Genomic DNA, 22,456 nt, shown 5'->3' on the forward strand with positions numbered 1-22,456 from the left:
AACCTAGTTACCCAATGGCTACGTAAAACAATACAAAACTGGATAGATTTTGAAATAATCTGGACTTAAACTAATAACCTCACCGAGAAAAGCTGGCCAGGGAAGTGTAAACGTTCACACTTGTATTGTAATATGTGTTGTTCCAGGATTAGAATTCAGGCATAATGGTGAGGCTTAATATAGGGAACTCCACACAGCATCTGGTTACAACATATCCAATGCACGAGTGCTGGATGCTGATCTTAGATGGCTAAAAAAAAAATGTTAACGTGCATTCCTCACATTGACATCCCTCAGATCAAGGTGCACAAAAATTCACTTAAACTATGAGTTTTAAACAATAGATAACTAATAGCTGCCATTCCCTTACCATTTCCTAATCATAGAAACATAGAAAATAGGTGCAGGAGTAGGCCATTCGGCCCTTCGAGAGGCAAAATGAAAATGAGTGAGTGAAAACTCGAGGGGAAAAAAACATTTTTCAAAACGGGTGCAATTTGTACTGGAATCACCAATTGTGCGCAAAACAAAGCACTGCCCCAAGGTATATTATTGCCCTCATGTCTGTTGTCCTTGGTAACTGACTGGGAGGTTTATTTGCTTCCTGTCTTTGTTTTGTTTCTCTTGCCCTCCTGCTCCTTTCCTGGTGGTAGGGTAATTTGCTTTCCTTATTTTTACTATTTACTTTTGGGGTGTGAAGGATTGACCTTTGACTGGCTAACGTGTGCTGGTCACACAAGGATTCCCAGTTGGATGGAGTTGATTGTGTAAGGTGTCATCTTCACCCAGCTGAATGTTGAATAGTCTCCTGTGGTTGCAGCATCAGCATTGGGCTTGGTTGCTTTTGGTGTCAGGAGTTTGACTATAATCTCTTTTATTTAAAAAAAAATGGGGTCCCTGGATGTCCACAACTGAAGTTATAGGATAGAGGATAATACTTATTTGTTCATGTAGTGTTCCTGCCATCAGTCATCACCTTGCTTGTTTTTCTGGCTACATAATGCACTGAAGAATTTGTTGATCGCTTTTATTTTTGCTATAACACCTTCAATCCTTGAAGACCAGGCCCATTCGGATCATCTTCCTCTTTCCCATTCAGGGAGAGTCTGTGTTCTTAAATGTATGTACTTCTCAGGCTTCTCTATTTGTTCCAAATGTTGCCAGTATGCAGAACCACATTTAATATCCAGACATCACAGTTTATGTGGGATGGCAGGTATTCACTGATTCGATCCAGTGGGGGCTGCACACCCTTACTCTTTGTTACTGGGCAGCTCAGCTTCAATCTGTTGTCAGTGGTGCTCCCTCTTCGGACATACATCCCTGGACAGAGGTGCAGCAGGTTTCCTCACATACTCTGTCTCTCATACCCTCTATGGCGTGTATTATACTCCCTATCTCTGCAAGGTCACACCCTATAGGCAAACACAGTCATGCATTTTTGGCGGGGCATCTGCCAGTACTTCCATTTTACATGGGGTCAACCCACTTGCTCTCTTTGTGGGAGAACCCAGAGATTTTCTCTGTTGCAACAGCAAGGCAGTTTTCATAGATGGTATGCGGTAGGTCTTGCATAGCTTGTACCTGGTGCAAGGGAATCTGTTTGCTCCTACATTCCCTATCTCTTGATCACTCCAAATCTGTTATTTCTTGTCAACAACAAAGGTCTCCCTTCAGGCATTTTTAGACATGTCAACTTTGGAGTCATTTTTAGCCAATTTCTTTTGTGAGAGTGATTTGGTGCTCAGCTTGTTTCAACAGTATGAGCCATGTTGGGGAAGAGGGTGAAATAGATGTTGAAATCTTGGACGAGAAATGGGAGGCCATTTTATCGAACCATAGATTCACACAGCACTGGAGGCCATTCAGCCCATCGTGCCTGTGCCGGCTCTTTTAAGAGCTATCCAATTAGTCCCACTCCCCTGCTCTTTCCCCATAGCAGTGTAAATGATTCCCCTTCCAGTATTTACCCAATTCCCTATGAAAGTTATATTGAATCTGCTTCCACCACTCATTCAGGCAGTGCATTCCAGATCATAACTATCGCTGTGTACTTTTTTTTCCTCATGTCGTCTCTGGTTCTTTTGCCAATCACCTTAACTCTGTGTCCCCTGATTATCGACCTTTCTGCCACCGGAAACAGTTTCTCTTCATTTACTCAATACCATTCATGATTTTGAACACCTCTATCAAATCTGCCCTTAATCTCTCTACTCCAAGGAGAACAACCCCAGTCTCTCCTCATAACTGAAGTTATTCATCCCTGATAGCATTCTAGTAATTCTCCTCCGCACCGTCTCTAAGGACTTGACATCCTTCCTAAAGCTGGGGCATAACTAGTATTTTATAAATGTTTAAAATAGCTTCCTTGCTTTTGTAGTCTATGCCTCTATTTATAAAGCCAAGGATCCGTTGTGTCTTTTTAACAGCCTTCTTAACTTGTCTTGCCACCTTCAAAGACTTGTGTACATAGACCCCAGGTCTCGCTGCTCCTACACATCCTTTAAAACTGTGTAATCTAGTTTATAGTGCCTCTCCTCATTCCTCCTACCAAACTGAATCACTTCACACTTCTCTGCGTTAAATTTCATCTGCCATGAGTCTGCCCATTTCACTGGTCTGTCTATGTCCTCCTGGAGTCTGTTCCTCCTCTCTTTAGTACATTTCCGAGTTTCGTGCCATTTGCAAACTTTGAAACTATGCCTTGTATACCCAAGTCCAGGTCATTCATATATATCACAGAGAGCAATGGTCCCAACACTGACCCCTGGGGGAAATCACTGCACATGTGCGCCCCCCAGTCTGAAAAACAACATTCACCACTATTCTCTGCTTTCTGTCCCTTAGCCAATTTCATAAAAATGCAGCCACTGCCCCTTTAATCCCATGTGCTTCAGTTTTGTTAATAAGTCTATTACGTGGTACTTTATAAAACACCTTTTGAAAGTCCATATACATAACATCAATCTTACTAACCTCATCAACCCTCTCTGTTACTTCATCAAAGAACTCAATCAAGTTAGTCGAACATGATTTGCCTTTAACAAATCTGTACTGGCTTTCATTTATTGTCCCATATTTTTCCAAATGCCAAATAATTTTGTCCCAAAAACCACAAACTTAACTCACCTGGAGAAGGGCCAATTAATTCTGCATGAACGTATTCCATGCTAGCAAGAATCTGTCTTATTTCCCACATTGGTTGAATGGGCTTTATGTTTAGCCCTGTTGGTTCATTATTTAGAGTCAGGTGCTCTCCTCAAGTCCATGGAATGAGCTCCAATGACATTAGTGAAATATCTTTGACAGCAAATCCTGGGCTATTATTTCTAAGTAACGGTGAGGCTAATGACGTTCACTGTTATTTAAGTGTAAATGGTACAGCAACTTCAGGCAAGGGGCAGATCTGCGGTTCAATGCCAAAACCTAAAAGTTGTTGTCCACGTTGTGCACTTCAGCCGTTAGCTTTGCGAAAAGAGCATCTCGCTGTCTGCCTCACCATTGAAATGCATTGAATGATGTGAATTTCCTGTATTTGTGCAATAGGTATGAACTAAACGCGCCACGGAAAGTTAAGTCTTGTCATTACAAGCGCAAGTTTCCTTTTAACAGTGTCATAACTGTTAATTAACCTCTCTGGCACTGAAAATTAACCATTAAAAGTATGGAGTCTCATTCCTTCAGATATTAATTGTTGGAGATTTTTAAAATGTCAAATTTAAAATGACTTTTTTTTCTTTTTCCTTTGTGTCTTTGGACTCTTAATCCAATCTTTCTTTCCCTCTCTTTCTCTACCTGATTTGATATTGAATTCATGCACTCTAATTTACATTTCCTTTTCTGTCATTCCTCTGTTTATTTCCCAATCCTTCAATCTGATTGGTTATGGGGAGACGCAATTACTTGCTCTGATCACTCTGGTCCTAGATGCCCTGTTTCCCTCGCTGCCACACTTTCAGCAACTAGTCACATGGAAAGTGCATGGGCAGGTCTAACTAACTGCAAACACTGTTAGATGCCTTGCTACAGCAGGAATTAATATATATTTTTTAAAAGCTGGGCTAATATGGAAGAGACATAGGGATCGAAATTCACATGCACCAGAAAGCTGCCACACCTATGATTTATCCTTGGTATGGTAGTTAGAGCCATTTTCCGGACTTTGACATTTTTTCAAAGTCCCACAAGAAATGACTCGTAATGGGGGCGGGCCTTAGACTGAAAGCCAGGCTGACCGACAGAAAATGGGTTGGTCGGGGCTTCCGCCACAGTCAGTCAACGGTGAAGTCATGGTGATGTCACAGCGCGTGTGCGTCACCACGCTCTCTCCTCCGTTAAAGGGGAGAGATTCTATCATTTTTTATCTTTGGCCACTGGACCACCAGGGAGGGTTTCGGCCGGGCCGTCAAAAATGTTTCCAATGCGGCCACGGCAGTGGGCCCTCCCCTTTAAGGGCTGCCATGGTGCCGGGCCGCACTTAGCGCGGAGATGGTGCACCGGCAGAAAGACCTGCTGGGGGCACCGCGCGGCGGGGGATCGATGAGCTCAGCTGAATACCGGGAGGTGAATATTTTTACTGATTAAAATTGGCAGTGCAACCACTCGGGCAGGATGGGGTCCAGGGCGAAAAATCCCCAACCTGAATTTAGGTCGGGCCAGCCGGTTGACCCCAAAGCCACGGCCATTTGATTTTTACGAATGGCCGCCACAAACAGGCATTAACGGGTCCCTTTGTGACCCTGAATTTCGGCCCCATAGCTTGGTGGTCCAGTAATATAGGCAATAGAGCACATTTCCTCCCAATCTGATTGTAACAGGTTCCATTCTCAAAGTTATCTACAACAGTTGAAAGAGGGTTCACCAGTTCTCAATCGGGCTAGGTATCTTACCATGCACGGCAGATCAAGTAGATATAGTCTACTTGATCTGCCAGACACCGAATGCTTGGTGAGATGCCGAGTCTGGTTAAGAACTGTTGAACCTTCTCTACTTACACCTGTTACAAGTTGATCTTCTGTTAGTTTTTCACAGATACTGTGGTTGTGAAGAAGTTTCTTTTTCAGACTGTGCATTCGTTCAGGCTGCATTTAGCAGCTGGTGGCTGCTGTGGAGAAGTAAAGGAAGTTTGTGTTGACCAGAGTGCATGGTTACTCCAAAATATGATTTAGAATGTCTTCTCTATCATCCGGTTAAAGGAATTCAGTTCTGATTGTATGTTATTTTTAAGGTGAAAATGCGTATTATAATACCAAATTCAAATAATAGACCCACTTTATTCCACTTTCTTTACAGGAAAGTGATTTTGGTTTATATTGGTATGAGCGGAATTAAATTAGTTAAAAAAAAAGACAGAATGACCTATTTGGGTAAAAATATATCAGTGCAATGGTTTAGTGCTGTTACCACCTGCAACAAACCGAAAAGATTAAAATGACAACTTTAAGATCTGAAAATAGCATTTTACATTAAATCCTGAAATTAAAATATGAAAGAACAAAAATAGAATCTTATTATTAAGCTGGGATGTGATTGGTGGAAGATATATTTCAAGGATTTATGGTGTATAGAAATTAAACCAGTGAGCAGTGGCAGGCACATAACTCGCTAGGCCAAGCATGAGGTTATCCACTTTGGAACTAAGAAGGATAGTACTTTCTAAATGGTGAAAAGCTAGAAGCAGTGGAGGTGCAAAGAGACTTAAGTGTCCATGTACATAGATCATTAAAATATCGGGCACGTACAAAAAAATAATCAAAATGGCTACTGGAATGCTGGCCTTTATATCTAGAAGACTAGAATACAATGGTTAGAAGTCATACTACAGCTATACAAAGCCCTGGTTAGACCACACGTGGAGGACAGTGAGCCGCTCTTAGGAAGGATTTATTGGCCTTGGAGGGAGTGCAGCGTAGGTTTATTAGAATGATACCTGGGCTCCAAGGGTTAAATTACCTGGAACTTAGAAAATGAAGGGGTGATTTGATCGAAGTTTTCAAGATATTAAGGGGAACTGATGGGTAAATAGAGAGTAACTATTTCCGCTGGCTGGGGAATCTTGGACCAGTGTACATAGCCCAAAGATTAGAGCCAGGCCTTTCAGAAGTGAAGTGAGGAAACACTTCTACTTGCAAAGGGTAGCAGAAGTTTGGAACTGTCTTGCGCAAACAGCAGTTGATATTGGGTCAACTGTTCATTTTAAATCTGAGCTTGATAGACTTCTGTTGACCAGAGGTAGTAAGGGATATGGGGCAAAGAGTTATGTCACAGATCAGCCTCGATCTCATTGAATGGCGGAACAGTCTCGAGGGGCTAAATGACCTTTGCCTGTTCCTATGTTCCTGGTATCACAGATGTTATGTTGCTAACATGAGTGGGTGAATACTATGATTCATTTAAAATTAAGGGTACTTTTCTTTTTGTTTAGTAGGGTTCGGTGTAAAATGGGCAATGTCGAATTGGCCAGCCATTATATGTCCCACGTGATTATCCCTCCTTTGACTTCTATGGAAAGGAAAATCGTGCGTGGTGTATAATGGGTGGCTAATTAGATATCGCCCGTGTTACACCATCACCCAACGTTAAAATGATCTCCGTTGAGTCTTTGAGATATCTTTCCCTCTAGCCGTCTTGAGCACGTTATGTCATCATATTTCAGCTGCGATTTGAGTTAGCTTTCCCATAACGAACACATTTTCTGGCTGCATAACCTCAGATACAGCATTTAAAAACAAAGCTTCCAGTGGTCACTTGTGGGAAGCACAAAGCAACAGAGCCCTGAGGTTCCTCTGGCTGTAATCCTGATGGTGCCCTTCATGCTGACCCCGCTGGAGTTAGCGGTGCCAACAGGAGGGCACCTGCTTCAATGGGGCATGTGGACTCGGTGCCATTTTGGGCACATCTCTGGCACCCGCCTGGCCAAGCCTGCCAGAAACTCTGGCGCCCACCTGGCCAAGTCTGCCAGAAACTCTGGTGCCCACCTGGCCAAGCCTGCCAGAAACTCTGGTGCCCACCTGGCCAAACCTGCCAGAAACTCTGGCGCCCACCTGGCCAAGCCTGCCAGAAACTCTGGTGCCCACCTGGCCAAGCCTGCCAGAAACTCTGGCGCCCACCTGGCCAAACCTGCCAGAAACTCTGGCGCCCACCTGCGAGTGGCGAGGCAATTGCCCAAGCCCAACACTCAACCCATCTCATTTATATCATTAAAAAATTCAGGATCTTTGGGGGTTCCAGACTGGCCAGGAGCAGGACCACAATGGGGCCCAAGCACACCCTTGTGAAGGCCAGTATGCATCCACTCTGTCAGTGCACTGGCCCAGTCAAAAGCCAGGTCCTAACTGTAAGGCAGGTGTGGGAACTCCCAGATTATGGAGTTCCTGTTCCATCATTTGCATTGTAAAGGATGTACAACAACAACGGCACAACTTGCATTTATATAACGCTTTTAATGTAGTAAAACATCTCAAAGCGCTTCACAGGAGCATTATCAAACAAAATTTGACAACGAGCCACATAAGGAGATATAGAGCAGATGACCAAAAGCTTAGTCAAAGAGGTAGATTTTAAGGAGCGTCTAAAAGGAGGAAAGAGAGGGTAGAGAGGCGAAGTGATTTAGGGAGGGAGTTCCAGAGTTTAGGGACTCGGCAGCTGAAGGCACAGCCGCCAAATTAAAATCGGGATGCACAAGAGGCCAGAATTGGAGAAGGGTTGTAGGGCTGGAGGAGGTCAGAAAGATAGGAAGGGGCGAGGCCATGGGGGGATTTGAAAGCAAGGATGAGTATTTTAAAATCGAGGCGTTGCTTAACAGTGAGCCAATATAGATCAGCTAGCACAGGGTGAGGGGTGAACAGGACTTGGTGCCAGTTAGAATATGTGCAGCAGGGTTTTGGATGACCTTAAGTTTATGGAGGGTGGCAGATGGGAGGCCGGCCAGGAGAGCGTTGGAATAGTCGAGTCTAGAAGTAACAAAGGCATGGATGAGGGTTTCAGCAGCAGATGTGCTGAGGCAGTGGCGGCTTCGGGCGATGTTACGGAGGTAGAAACAGGCAATCTTAGTGATGGCACGGATATATGGCTGGAAAGTCATCTCTGGGGCAAATACGACAACAAGGACAGAAGTTTTGCCCCTTAGAAGTCTATGAGGAAACTTTTTCTCTCAAATGAGCACTGGAAGTTTTTTAAATGACCCATCATGCAGTCAAGTAGCCAGAATCATGGCTGCAAAATGTGTCTCAAAATTTGCTACCAACTTCAATCACCATTATTTGCACTTAACATTCCGATTCAGTCAGGATGTTTGAAATCTGGTAGTACTTTTATTTTTGAAATAGTAAATAAAATTCTGGAAAAATAATCCAGAAGAAAGATAATATATTATTGAATTTAAAATATACAGATAATAGAATGTAATCTTTTGGTGGGTCACGTGTGCCAGTCCTGACCAAGTCTAAACGTATGTGGGTTAAAGAACTGGCTGAGGAGGCAGAGGACTTGACTTTCCCTTTGTGAATATTGTGTGAAAAGAAATTTGGTTTCAAAATGTGTGTCTGGTTATAGCCACTCGATGTAAACACTGAGTACCTGTCTTACTCAGGTTGAGGAAGGTGCCTTTATCAAAGAAAACTTTGATGAACTCTGCTGGACTTTAACTGCTAAGAAGAACTACAAACATGACAAGAATGGAAACTGCACTATTTCTGACCACGTCGCCTTCCGGCTATGGTGCCTCTTCAACTTTCTGTCTGAGGACAAGTATCCATTGGTGATGATTCCTGATGAGGTGAGAATTTTATAGAAATTGTTTTCAGTTGAATTGGTTGCAAAGAAATGGATTTACTTGAATTGAAAGCTGTGGATGTGGCTGCTGCTTTTCTTTGTTTTGCATTCGTGGATAATATTTTTTTTGTCTGTTGGCACTTTTACATTGATGAGAGTGCCATTGACAGCTCGGTTGTTCTACCATCTCCTTTTGCTCCCTAATATAGATTCAGTGGACTCCTCACTGCTGCTGGAACACATCTGGCCTCCGCACAGGCCAAGATGTGGAATTCAGCAAAGTGGGTGATGGATCCTCTGTCTACGGTGGAACATTAGTGCCATGTAGCTACCCTTTTCATTGTGTTCTTTGCTGTTTCTAATTTGCCTGGAAGACTAGCCCTTGCTTTAGGTGTGTTGGATGCTGGGACACCTGGTTTCATGTGCACATTCAACTGTCTGTTATTCTAGAATTAGGCAACAATGTAAAATTACTTGTCATTTTTTTTTAAAGTAGAATTGCTTGATTGTCCACTGAACCATCAAACTAGATAATGCTTGTAAGCTGGAATTTAGTGGAAAATTCAATTGATTTGGCTGGAACACATACATTCGGAAAATTAAGTAACACAAGCCCATTTCTGATTCACACGTGCTCAGAGTGTACTACAACATTATTAAATGTCATTCCTGATTGGTAGGGGTGCTGTACTCATTTCTAAATGGATCCAGTAGTGGGCAGATTTTAAATTGCTCACTTGTCTGCACATGTTGTAGTTGTTTTATGTGTTTTTTGAAGGGAATTCTTGTTGTAGCTGGCCCAGATATTACTTTGTCAAAAATATGTGAAATGCAAATACAAAAATGTGGTTAAAATTTTAATACATGTTCACGAATTGGACAAAGTCTGACTAAAGTAGGCGGCAACACTGGATGTGCTTCAAGATAAGTTTACTGTGTAATTGTTTATGATGGCACCTGTCTGCACATTAGAAACCCCATACTGAAACACCCAATGCCTTGCTGTAGAAAGTTTGTGAAATTGGAAAGAAGCAGAAATAATTCAATCAAAGTAACAGAAAATTGTAATTGGATTGTGGCCCTGGCGAAATATGTCTTTGTGGTGATGGCAGGTGCCTGGCTAAAGGTTTAAGTCAGAGTGCTCCCAGATGACAGAATGATTCAGTCACAAAATATGAAGTTATCTGTTAGTCCTTGGTAGAGCTGCTCGATGAAAATTATGTTAGGCCTTCTGTTCACTCATCAGCCCAGTTCGACGAGATTCCATGATTCCTGGTGCATTGCAGTAACTCCAGTCTTGGTGGTAAATTGATTGTCCACCTGTACTATAGTCGTCATCTGGGCCATGTTAGATCAGAAATTAAATGATGGTCAAGAGCTCAAATTCAAAGTCGTTAAGGTTTGTGGTGATGCTGTCCATTGAGCACTAACATGCCGTGTCACAGAACCAAGGTTTGAACATCCAGTCGAATGGGTTCCTGATTTTAACTGTGCCACATGGGGAATTGTAAGGAAAAGTAAAATTGGAGGATATGTCTCCATTGGTTTGGTGCCATGCACCTCCTGATGGCCAGCTAAGTGTGGTGGTCTTCAACAGGCTATTTACACTGTCGGGGAGGTATGTGACCTGGGGTGGGGGAGCCAAGAGCCTAAACATATCTTTAGTGGTGAAGAAAGGCTGGACAGGATCTCAGTACAGGATAATATAAATAGTTTTCCCCTCTTTTTCTCTCCATATTCCTGGGACATTTCGTCTTTTTTCAATTGCACCTACTTCTGCTAACTCTCGCTGTCGAACCCCTCCAATCCAGCTCCTGCCTGCCCAGAGGACTGAAACTGCACGCATCCAAATCACAGCGGCAGCCCATGACTGTGACCACGTATCACAGTTTCTTTCCATCCTCACTTACTTATCCAGTGCCTTTGACACAATCATTCCATCCTCCTTCAACGTGTCCCCTCTAACAGTCCATCTCCATGGCTTGGCTGTCTCTTGCTTCTGTTCCTAACTGTTACAACAATGGTCAATTCGATGCCTCCAATGACTGATGACCCCAATGCTACCTCGTCTATCAATCTAAAAGCCGCTGCTACATTCTCCAGCTGCTTGTTTGACATCAAGAAAGAAAGACTTGCATTTATATAGCGTCTTTCACGACCACCAGACATCTCAAAGCGCTTTACAGCCAATTAAGTACTTTTGGAGTGTAGTCACTGTTGTAATGTAGCAAACACGGCAGTCAATTTATGCACAGCAAACTCCCACAAACAGCAATGTGATAATGACCATATAATCTGTTTTTTGTTATGTTGATTGAGGAATAAATATTGGCCAGTTCATTGGGGGTAACTCCCCTGCTCTTCTTCGAAATAGTGCCATGGGATCGTTTACTTCCACTTGAGAGAGCAGAGGGGGCCTTGGTTTAACGTCTCACCCGAAAGATGGCACCTCCGACAGTGCACTGGAGTGTCAGCCTAGATTTTTGTTCTTGAACCCATAGCCTTCTGACTCAGAGGTGAGAGTGCTACCCACTGAGGCACAGCTGACAAGACCTGAATGAGCCCAAATTTACATTTGTTTCCTGTCAGCAATAATGTAACCATTCTCTTAAGCTGCCGCCAATAGCCATATCCCTCTGGATCTCACGCCGTCACACTCCCTGATTGACAGCTCCAGCTGAGTTGAGAGGTGCGGAACCTTGGCATACTGTTCAACTGCTGGGTTTTCTCCCCCGCATACGATTCGTTACCAGGACCGCTTGTTCTGGAGATGCAATAAGCATTATACTGCCCACATTCCTGAATCCTGCCATGTTACCGTACTGACTCATCCCTTCTATGTTGGCCAAAGATCATTGCCCAGCCCTTTTGAGTTAATTGGTACAGCTAAATGAGGTCTGAGGTTTTGAGATTCCTTGAAGCTCAGCCACCTGGCCAACATTACACACATTCAAATGTCATCATGGGTGCTGTTGGACGTCATGTGGATTATGCTAATATATTTAAATTAGTTTGGCTTACCAGTAACCAACAAAATTGTGGTTTAATAACACTTTGAAATATGCTGCTTTAAGGTGCAAGTCTCTGCAGCAGACACCGGGTTAAATGCAATGCGCTTAGTTGTGGTGGAAGAGAATGTGATGCAATAAACCACATCGTCATTTATGTTGAAGTCAAAAATAGGGGAGGAAAGAAAGTCAAGTTAAAATAAAGTAGAAGTGAGAATAAGTGGAACTTTTTTGCAACATCTTAACCTGACCTGCATTCAGTGGACGCTGCTCATTTAGTACATTGGACTTTCCGTGATTAGGTGTGTATATCGTCTGATACTTTGGTCTTTTTTTTGTTGCACTCATTGTGATACGATTAGCAATGTTGAGAAATTAATCAGTCCCATCCCCATTCTCCAAGGTTTAGCTGATAAGCAATGGTGTTCACAGTAATGACAGGTTGGTGTGGCATTGCTCCAGCAGCACAGCCTTCGAACCTGCACCTCTTGCCTCAGTTTGTAAAACTGTGGGATGCGAGTTACTAAATCGAGTCATACTGTTAACTCATCTGGGATTTGCTGAAATAAACAGAACTTGTTTGAGGGTGGATCTGGCTTAGCTCGAAAAGAAGGGTGTGTCTTACTAAATTTGCTGGAACTGTTTTGAATAAGTTACTCGGTTAGTGGATGAGGGTATCCCAGTAGACATTGGGCCAAAAATTGCGGTTGGAGGCTTCTGACGAAAATATTTTTAACAAAATATCTGGTGGTCCCGGAGGAATGAACACTTGCGCTCCAAAGCCTAAATGTACAGCCCAGCGCAGAGGCCCATGTATTCTAGGGGCATGAGTGCTTCCTGGGATGGCATGGGCCTGGCCCACCAATCACAATGTAATATTCTCATTCATGGTAATGGGAGCTCTGAGCCCATATTGCTATCAATGAGAATACCCCTAAAATCATTTAAACACAAACATAAATCAAAACACTTCACCACCTTTTAAAAATTCATAGAAATTGCATTAAATTAAATGTTTTAGAGAAAAATTTATTTTCTTGAAACTTAAATTAAAAAAAAATAAACTTACCTTCACAGACAGGGTTTTTAATATAAAAATAATTAATAACATTTATTTTTTTCCATCTATTAAAACTCTTGCGCTGGTAAAAGCAGGCCTTACGCCTTACCCCTGCTTTTACCAAGAGTTTGAAGGACATTTGCTGGACAAGAATTGGGTAAATGACCCAAATCTCCACTCATGAAGGCCCTTCTCCCGGGGATGCGTGCGATCTGTCAAAAGATCGCAAGTACCGGGTTCAGGTGCCTGCGCTTAGCGCGTCTAAACCCCAAACTTGCAGGGCCTCTTCGGGCAATTTCAGCGCCATTGTCTACTTGGATTTTCAGAAAGCCTTTCATAAGGTACCGCACGACCGATTACAATGCTGGGGAATCGGTGGGAGGTTGCGGCAATAGATTAAGAGTTGGCTACATTCCCGTTGGCAGAAAGTTCTTATTACTGGCTGTAGATGGGTTTGGAGGCCAGTTGCTAGTGCTGTTCCGCAGGGATCGGTGTTATTTTATTATATTCATACATGACTTGGATATAAATGTTGGTGGAATGATTCGCAAGTTCACTGGTGTTACGGAAATGAGTGCATGTATTAGGACTGTGAAGGAGAACAATTCTCTACAAGCAGATTTAGATGCACTGGGAGAATTGACTAACGATACTTAATCCCAAACGATACTTAATCCCAATGAGTGCAGTGTTAAGCTTTTAGGCGGCTGCCACACCAAGTATACTGAACACTTATACGGAACCTACCTGAAATCGATTGAGAGAGAAAAGGACCTTGATGTTAAAGTTCCTAATTCTCTAAAGGTTCACGGCCATTGCCGAGAAGCCATAACCAAAGTAATAGACTGTATTAATAGGACTATTCAATGTACAGGTTAGTAGAAAGCACACCATTTTGTCCTTGTACCAGACCTTGGTCAGACGATATTTAGAATACTGTGCCCAGTTTTGGTCCCTCACATGGTGCGCGATGTAGGGGTTTTGGAAAAGATCCAGAGAAGGGCCACATGACTGATGCCCAGCTTTAAAAACTTTGTTACACAGAGTTGCAGACATCGGGGGCAAAGAACCTATAAACAGATTTCTGAAGTAGAGTTGGGGTGGAGTGTCTTATTTGTTTATTTCTCTATGGCAATGAGGATCCCAGGGCTCAAGAGCACTTCTAAATGGAATTTATGCTGCACCAAAGGAAAACAACATTTTTTTTTAACTGCACAAAACATTTTTAACTAAGGAGTATTGAAATTGTTATGTATGCAATAAAGGTTCAAACTGAGTACTGTTTAGCTAAGCAAGGTACAACCTTGGCTCTGCTTTATTTAGACGTAAAGTTCCTGACTCTCAAAATGGCTGGCCTTTTATACCAGAGCAGCACCACGTACGTGCTGCTCAGTGGCCTCCAACAATGACGCCATCTGGTGGCTACAACAGATTGTACATACATGACAGAAATACTGGTAAGCTGGAATTGTTTGCAGGGGTGCCTGGGTTTTGGAGACAGCAGAGTGGGGAGTCGGCCTGCGAGAGTCGCAGGGAGTGCTACAACTCCATCAATGGAGAAAATACGACTTGCAGGCATTAACCGTTAGTGCGTTTCTACCAGCACCTCTCTGTGGCTCCCTCAACCCGAATAACCTTGTTGCACCCCCCAGAGGGACATGTCCCCCCAGTTTGGGAAACTCTGCCACAGAGAAACACTGAATACTATTTGGGATATTTAAATCTAGATGTCATAAGCCTGGATTTGTTAACAATAGTTAGGGAGTAAGTATGGCAGATTATTTTGATATATATAATAAAATCATTCGTGGATCGCTTATGGAATTGCTCATAGTAAGTTTGAGGATGTGCTGTTTATTCTTGCAATTAGTTATAGTTCAGACTGGTCTTTTTGTGTTTTACATGTCTAAAGTCAATTAAAGTCTAATTGTTAAGTAAAAAAATTGCTAAGTTAAAGTTGAGTTGTTGTTTGGCCAGGTACTTCTGTGGATTGGAAAGTGCCAGTCAGAGGCAGCCAGCATTTAAACCTCTGGTTCGTTTCCTCTTAATATCTTTAAGATGCATGTGAGCATAGTTTTTAGGAGAGAATGTGCTGTTTTGTTACTCACAGTAAGCTACAGAACGTTCCGTTTTATAAGAACAACAAACATTGCACCATGTTAAACATAATTTATTATTCATGTTGGTGTAGTTGAGTTTCCCTTTAGAAGGTATACTTACTCTGTGTTGGTGAAATGAATGGTCAGCTCAGTTATCGGGTTAAAACCCTGGCTTCATTTGTGGGAAGGTCAGTTACACTGCAGGCATGCCTCCAGTTTTTAAGTGAAATACAGAACTTTGCATTAAACCATGAGAGTTAGTGTACTGGTTTAATGCAAGTTTTATATCCGTGTTTGTTTATGTCTGAGTTAAAGGTGCGTAGAGTTACAAAAGGGAAGGAAATCTAGGGGACGTACTTTTGGTTCAAACCAATTCCCTTTTACAGGAAATAAGTCTCACCGCAAATTTCTTGGTGATTTTAAAAATGGACATTTTAATATCAGCACGGGAACCCTTGAGCAGGGTCTGGCCTTTAGTTAGACTACTACAAACTGGGCTTGATAAAGATTTGATTTTGAACTGCTTGTTGTGTTCTATTATATTAAACTTGGAAAGTGTCATGTATGTACTTTTGGGATCACTAGCCACTAGACGGCGTCACTGCTGGAGGCCATTGGGCTGCACGCACGTGTGTGCAGCCCAAGTATAAAAGGCCAGCCATTTTGTATATTAGTCACTTTGTGCCTTAATAAAGCAGAGCCAAGGTCATACCTCTTAGAGTTAAAAGTACTCAGTCTAACAGTTATTGCATACATGACAGAAAGAACAAATTTGCATTTATATAGCGGCTTTCACCGCCACAGGACATCCCAATTAGCATTACAGCCAATGAATTGCTTTTTGAAGGCATATTTTGAAAATGTTTAATATACCAGAAAATGTAAAGCAGTTCTGTTACGCTCATAATAAAGGAAGAAACTGAGTACTGTAAGGAATGAGCAAGTGTGACCTTAGCTCCTTTAATTAGACGCCAGAGTGCCGGTACCGCGTGGGTGGCCTGCTTATATACAGTGCTCCCAAGGGATGCTGGGATCCCTTGGGACTCCAACAGATATGCCCTCTGGTGGTGGTGTGATACAGGTTGCCAAGGGCTAAATACATAACATCCCTCCCTCGTAAAGTCAATAGTACACTTATTTAAAGGATGAGACGATATGGGGCTTTTCGCTCCCTTGTCGATCATCTCGGTACAAATGCAGCCCAGTGAAGAACCAACCAACTCAGCCTTGCCGGGCTGCTGGGGATGGTGAGTTCGGCTTTGTGGTCAACCATGATGTCGGTTGCCACTTGTGTGTGTATTGGAGGGTCGAAGTTGGTGGTGTCCTCTTCGGGTTGCTTGTAGCTTTTAGTGAACCGCAATTTGATTTGGTCCAAATGCTTTCTGCACGTTAGTCCATTGGTCAATCTGACCTGAAAAACCCTACTCCCTTCTTTGGCTATGACCGTGCCAGCGAGCCATTTGGGACCATGTCCATAATTGAGTACAAACACAGGATCATTGACCTCAATATCGCGTGACAAATTTGCGCGATCATGGTACATACTTTGTTGATGCCGCCTGTCCTCAACGTGATTATGATGATCAGGGTGGACAAGAGAGAGCCTTGTTTTGAGCGCCTTTTTCACGAGCAGCTCTTCTAGGGGAACCCCGGTGAGCGAGTGGGGTCTGGTGAGGTAGCTGAGCAGAACCCGGGACAGTCGTGTCTGCAGTGAGCCTTCCGACACACGTTTCAGCTTTGCTTGCTGGTCTGAACTGTCCGTTCTGCCTGGCCATTGGATGCGGACTTGAACGGGACAGATGAGACGTGCTTGATCCCATTGCGGGTCATGAATTCCTTGAATTCAACACTGGTGAAACACGGCCCATTGTCGCTGACTAGGACATCAGGCAGGCCATATGTGGCAAATGTGGCTTGTAGGCGTTCGATGGTGGCGGTGGATGTGCTTACAGACTTTATTACACATTAAATCCATTTTGAATAAGCATCCACGACAACCAAGAACATTTTGCCTAGAAATGGGCCCACAACGCGGATCCTAGACCACGATTTGGAGGGCCATGACCACAAACTTGCCGGTGCCTCTCTGGGCATTGCTCAGTTGAGAGTGTTGCACTGGTGCACGCATGACTCTAAATCTGAGTCGATGCCGGGCCACCACACATGGGGTCTAGCTATGGCTTTCATCATTACAATGCCTGGGTGGGGGCTGTGTAGGTCACGAATGAACATTTCTCTGCCTTTCTTGGGCAAGACCACGCGATTACCCCACAAAAGACAGTCCGCCTGTATGGACATTTCGTCTTTGCGCCTGTGGAACACTTAATCACGTCCTGCATCTCCGCTGGGACGCTGGACCAGCTCCCATGGAGGACACAGTTTTTTTTGCCAAGGACAGTAAAGGATCCTGGCTGGTCCAGGTTCTGATCTGGCGTGCCGTGATGGGTGGCTTTTCGTTTTCGAATGCATCTCATTACCAAGAGCAAGTCTGCAGGCTGTGCCATTTCCACCCCGGTGGTGGGCATTGGTAGCCGACTGAGAGCATCAGCGCAGTTCTCTGTGCCCGGTCTGTGGCAGATTACATAGTCGTATGCCGACAGCATGAGCGCCCATCTTTGGATGCGGGCAGTGGCATTGGTGTTAATCCCTTTGCTCTCTGAGAATAGCGATATGAGCGGCTTATGGTCAGTTTCAAGCTCAAACTTGAGACCAAACAAGTACTGGTGCATTTTTTTCACCCCGTAAACGCACGCCAGAGCTTCTTTTTCAATCATGCTGTAGGCCCTTTCAGCCTTGGACAGACTTCTGGATGCATAAGCGACCGGTTACAAAATCCCCGATTCATTAGCCTGTTGTAACACACACCCGACCCCGTATGACGACGCATCACAAGCTAGTACTAATCGTTTACATGGGTTATAGAGAACAAGCAGTTTGTTTGAACATAACAGATTTCTGGCTTTCTCAAAGGCAACCTCTTGTGAATTTCCCCATATCCAGTTGTCTCCCTTGCGTAGTGGCACATGTAGGGGTTCTAGCAAGGTGCTTAACCCGGGTAGGAAATTACCGAAATAGTTGAGGAGTCCCAGGAACGACCACAGCTCTGTCTATGGTTTCGGCGTGTCCTTGATGGCCTCCGTCTTGGTGTCGGTGGGTCTGATGCCGTCTGCAGTGATTCTTCTTCCCAAGAACTCGACCTCTGGCGCCAGGAAAACACACTTCGAGCGTTTCAACCTGAGTCCCACGCGATCTAGCCGACTTAGAACCTCTTCCAGATTCTTCAAGTGTTTGATGGTGTCCCAACTTGTAACCAATATGTCGTCCTGGAAAACCACGGTGCGAGGAACCAACTTTAGCAGGCGCTCCATGTTTCATTGGAAAATTGCCGCGGCCGACCGAATCCCGAACGGGCATCTGTTATAGATGAACAGACCTTTGTGCATGTTGTTGCAGGTGAGGCCTTTCGACGATTCCTCCAGCTTCTGCGTCATGTAGGCAGAGGTCAGTTCCAACTTGGTGAACATCTTTCCTCCAGCCAGGGTTGCAAATAGCTTGTCTGCCTTGGGTAGTGGGTTGGTCCTGTAGTGAAAAACGGTTAATCATTACTTTATAGTCCCCACAAATTCTGACCGTGCCGTCCCCTTTAAGTACCGGGACAATCGGACTGGCCCACTCGTTGAATTCCACCGGCGCGATGATGCCTTCTCGCCGCAGCCTGTTCAGCTCAATTTCCACTTTCTCTCACATCATATACGGTACCGCCCGTGCCTTGTGATGGATGGGTCGTGTACCGGGAACCAAATGGATCTGCACTTTCGCCCGCGAGAAGCTTCCAATGCCTGGCTCGAACAATGATGGAAAACTGCTCAGAACCTGGGCACATGAGGCGTCGTCGATGGACGAAAGCGCTCAGATGTCGTCCCAGTTCCAGCGGATTTTTCCCAGCCAGCTTCTGCCGAACAGTGTCGGGCCATCCCCTGGCATGATCCAAAATGGGAGTTCGTGCACTGCTCCATCATAAGAGACTTTGACTTCTGCACTGCCAATTACAGGGATCAGTTCTTTGGTGTGAATGGGGCTGAGCTGTTGCACCACAGCCCGTCAAAGACCTTTTTGCTCATTATGGACTGACTCGCACCTGTATCCAGTTCCATGGATACTGGAATTCCATTCAGTTCAACTTTTAACATTATTGGTGGACATTTCGTAGTGAAGGTGTGTACCCTGTACAGTTCTGCCTCTTCGGTTCGAGTCTCTCGTTCAGCCTGATCCACCGTGGATTGATCTTCCTCTGCAACGTGGTGGTTTGCAGCTCGCCTGCACATTTGCTGGAGGTGTCCCATTGTTCTGCAGCCATTGCACGCATAGTGATTGAAGCGGCATTGATGGGCCCGATGATCACTTCCACAACGCCAGCAAGGTGTTAACTGCCTCACATTAACGATTGATGGCGGACTCTGGGTCATCTGAGGTCGTGCAATAGCCGGCATGTACATTCTGTCATGTATATTCCTGCTCAAAAACAACGTTACTTTGTGCACAATACTGGCCGAAACCTCTTTATGCTGCAAAATTTGTTTGGTGTTATTGGTTGACATATATGCCTGGGCTATCGTTATGGCTTTGCTCAGATTCGGTGTTTCAACAGTCAATAGTTTGCGAAGGATTACCTCATGGCCAATGCCGAGCACAAAAAAGTCTCTCAGCATTTATTATAGGAATCCATAGAATCCTCAATGTCATGTGAGGCGCCTTAATTCGGCGACGTAACTTGCCACTTCCTGGCCCTCCGACCGTTGACACGAGTAGAACCGATATCTCGCCATCAAAACGCTTTCCTTAGGATTTAGGTGCTCCTGGACCAGTATATACAATTCTTCATAGGATTTGGTTGTTGGTTTGACCGGAGCTAGAAGATTCTTCATGAGGCCATAGGTTGTTGCCTCACAGACGGTGAGGAGGATCGCCCTTCGTTTGGCAGCATTCTCGTCCCCTTCCAGCTCATTGACCACGAAGTATTGGTCGAGTCTCTCCACGAAGGCCTCTCAATCATCCCCTTCTGAGAACTTCTGCAGGATACCCACTGTTCTTTGCATTTTCGCGCGGTTGTTTATTATCTCGTCGCCAATTGTTACGCTCATAATAAAGGATGAAACTGAGTACTGTAAGCAATGAGTAAGTGTGACCTTAGCAATCTTTAATTAGACTCCAGAGTGCAGGTACCGCCTGGGTGTCCTGTTTATATACAGTGCTCCCAAGGGATGCTGGGATCCCTTGGGACTCCCAACAGGTAGGCCCTCTGGTGGTGGTGTGATACAGGTTACCAAGGGTTAAATACAGAACAAGTTCAAAATCAAGTCTTTATCAAACTCAGTTTAGTATGGCCTAACTAAAGGTCCAACCATCTTCAGCTGCTTCATCAATGACCTTCCCTCCATCATAAGATCAGAAGTGGGATGTTCGCTGATGAATGCACAGTGTTCAGTTCCATTCGCAACTCGTCAGATAATGGAGCAGTCCATGTCCACATGTAGCAAGACCTGGGCAACATTCAGGCTTGGGCTGATAAGTGGCAAGTAACATTTGTGCCACACAAATGCCAGACAATGACCATCTCCAAAAAGAGAGAATCTAAGCACCTCCCCATGATATTCAACGGCATTACCATCGCCGAATCCTCCACCATCAACATACTGTGGATTACCATTGACAAGAAACTTAACTGGACCGGCCACATAAATTCTGTGGCCACAAGAGCGGGTCAGAGGCTAGGTATTCTACGGTGAGTGACTCACCTCACTCCCCAAAGCCTTTCCATCACCAACAAGGTATAAGTCAGGAGTGTGAACACACTCCACATGCCTGGATGAGTGCAGCACCAACAACACTCGAGAAATTCGACACCATCCAGGACAAAGCAGCCCGCTTGATCAGCATCATCTTAAACATTCACTCCCTCCACCACCGGTGCACCGTGGCTGCAGCGTGTACAATCTACAAGATGCACTGCAGCAACTCGCCAAGCTCCTTCGGCAGCACCTCCCAAACCCGCCACCTCTACCACCTAGATGGAGGGAAGCAGGTGCATGGGAGCACCATCACCTCCAAGCTTCCCTCCCAGTCACACACCATCCTAACATGGAAATATATAGTCACTCCATCATCATCGTTAGGTCAAAATCCTGGAACTTCCTACCGAACAGCACTGTGGGAGTATCTACACCACACGGACTGCAGCGGTTCAGGAAAGCGGCTCACCACCACCTTCTCAAAGGGCAATCAGGGATGGGCAATAAATCCTGGCTTTGCCAGCAATGCTCACATCTCGTGAATGAATAAAAAAATACTATCATTTTCCAACTGTCAGTTCTGCTCCTAGACCATTAAACAAGTTCAGACAAATTATGAATTGAGCATTAATTCGCTGACTTGTTGGCAGCTGTGGTACTTTCCTATGTGAACAAATCACTCAATAAGCTGGTCACATTGGATTTCGAACAAATAGCTGCAACTTTTAACTCACTTTACTGCTGTTCCCTGAAGGCAGGGGATAGGATTTTACTTGTGTTGCAGCATTCAGTATAAAACACGTTTTTTGGTTTCTGGTAATGCCAGCAGATAAACCTCTCCTTGTAATTTTTGGAATTTGTTGACTTAAGCATGCCAAGTGCTGTTAGCGTCTAGTTGAAAAGGTAGGCTAGATTGGACAACATGATCAATGAGGAGAGTGTTGAAAGCAGAGAGCGAGGTGATAGGCCAGAGGTGTTTAATGGGGTTCCACAGGACAGGTTCATACAGTGAAAGCAATGCACTCACCACTCTGTGGCCTTCTATTTTCCTGGGCGGTTCTAGAAACATAGAAACATAGAAACATAGAAACATAGAAAATAGGTGCAGGAGTAGGCCATTCGGCCCTTCGAGCCTGCACCGCCATTCAATGAGTTCATGGCTGAACATGCAACTTCAGTACCCCATTCCTGCTTTCTCGCCATACCCCTTGATCTCCCTAATAGTAAGGACTACATCTAACTCCTTTTTGAATATATTTAGTGAATTGGCCTCAACAACTTTCTGTGGTAGAGAATTCCACAGGTTCACCACTCTCTGGGTGAAGAAGTTTCTCCTCATCTCGGTCCTAAATGGCTTACCCCTTATCCTTAGACTGTGACCCCTGGTTCTGGACTTCCCCAACATTGGAAACATTCTTCCTGCATCTAACCTGTCTAAACCCTTCAGAATTTTAAACGTTTCTATGAGATCCCCTCTCATTCTTCTGAACTCCAGTGAATACAAGCCCAGTTGATCCAGTCTTTCTTGATAGGTCAGTCCTGTCATCCCCGGAATCAGTCTGGTAAACCTTCGCTGCACTCCCTCAATAGCAAGAATGTCCTTCCTCAAGTTAGGAGACCAAAACTGTACACAATACTCCAGGTGTGGCCTCACCAAGGCCCTGTACAACTGTAGCAACACCTCCCTGCCCCTGTACTCAAATCCCCTCGCTATGAAGGCCAACATGC

At 44.3% G+C, this 22,456-nt stretch overlaps 1 protein-coding gene across 2 annotated transcripts in view; it reads left to right on the plus strand.

Moving 5' to 3' along the window:
* The window catches only part of def6a (DEF6 guanine nucleotide exchange factor a), a 182,749-nt gene that overhangs the window by 53,703 nt on the left and 106,590 nt on the right, over positions 1–22,456 (plus strand). For both annotated transcript variants that reach the window (XM_070858896.1, XM_070858897.1), the window contains exon 3: positions 8,591–8,776. In XM_070858896.1, coding sequence (XP_070714997.1) covers positions 8,591–8,776 — 186 coding nt within the window. The remainder of the gene's footprint in view (positions 1–8,590; positions 8,777–22,456) is intronic.

This window comes from Pristiophorus japonicus, chromosome 17 (assembly GCF_044704955.1).
Source record: "Pristiophorus japonicus isolate sPriJap1 chromosome 17, sPriJap1.hap1, whole genome shotgun sequence".
Taxonomy (NCBI): domain Eukaryota; kingdom Metazoa; phylum Chordata; class Chondrichthyes; family Pristiophoridae; genus Pristiophorus; species Pristiophorus japonicus.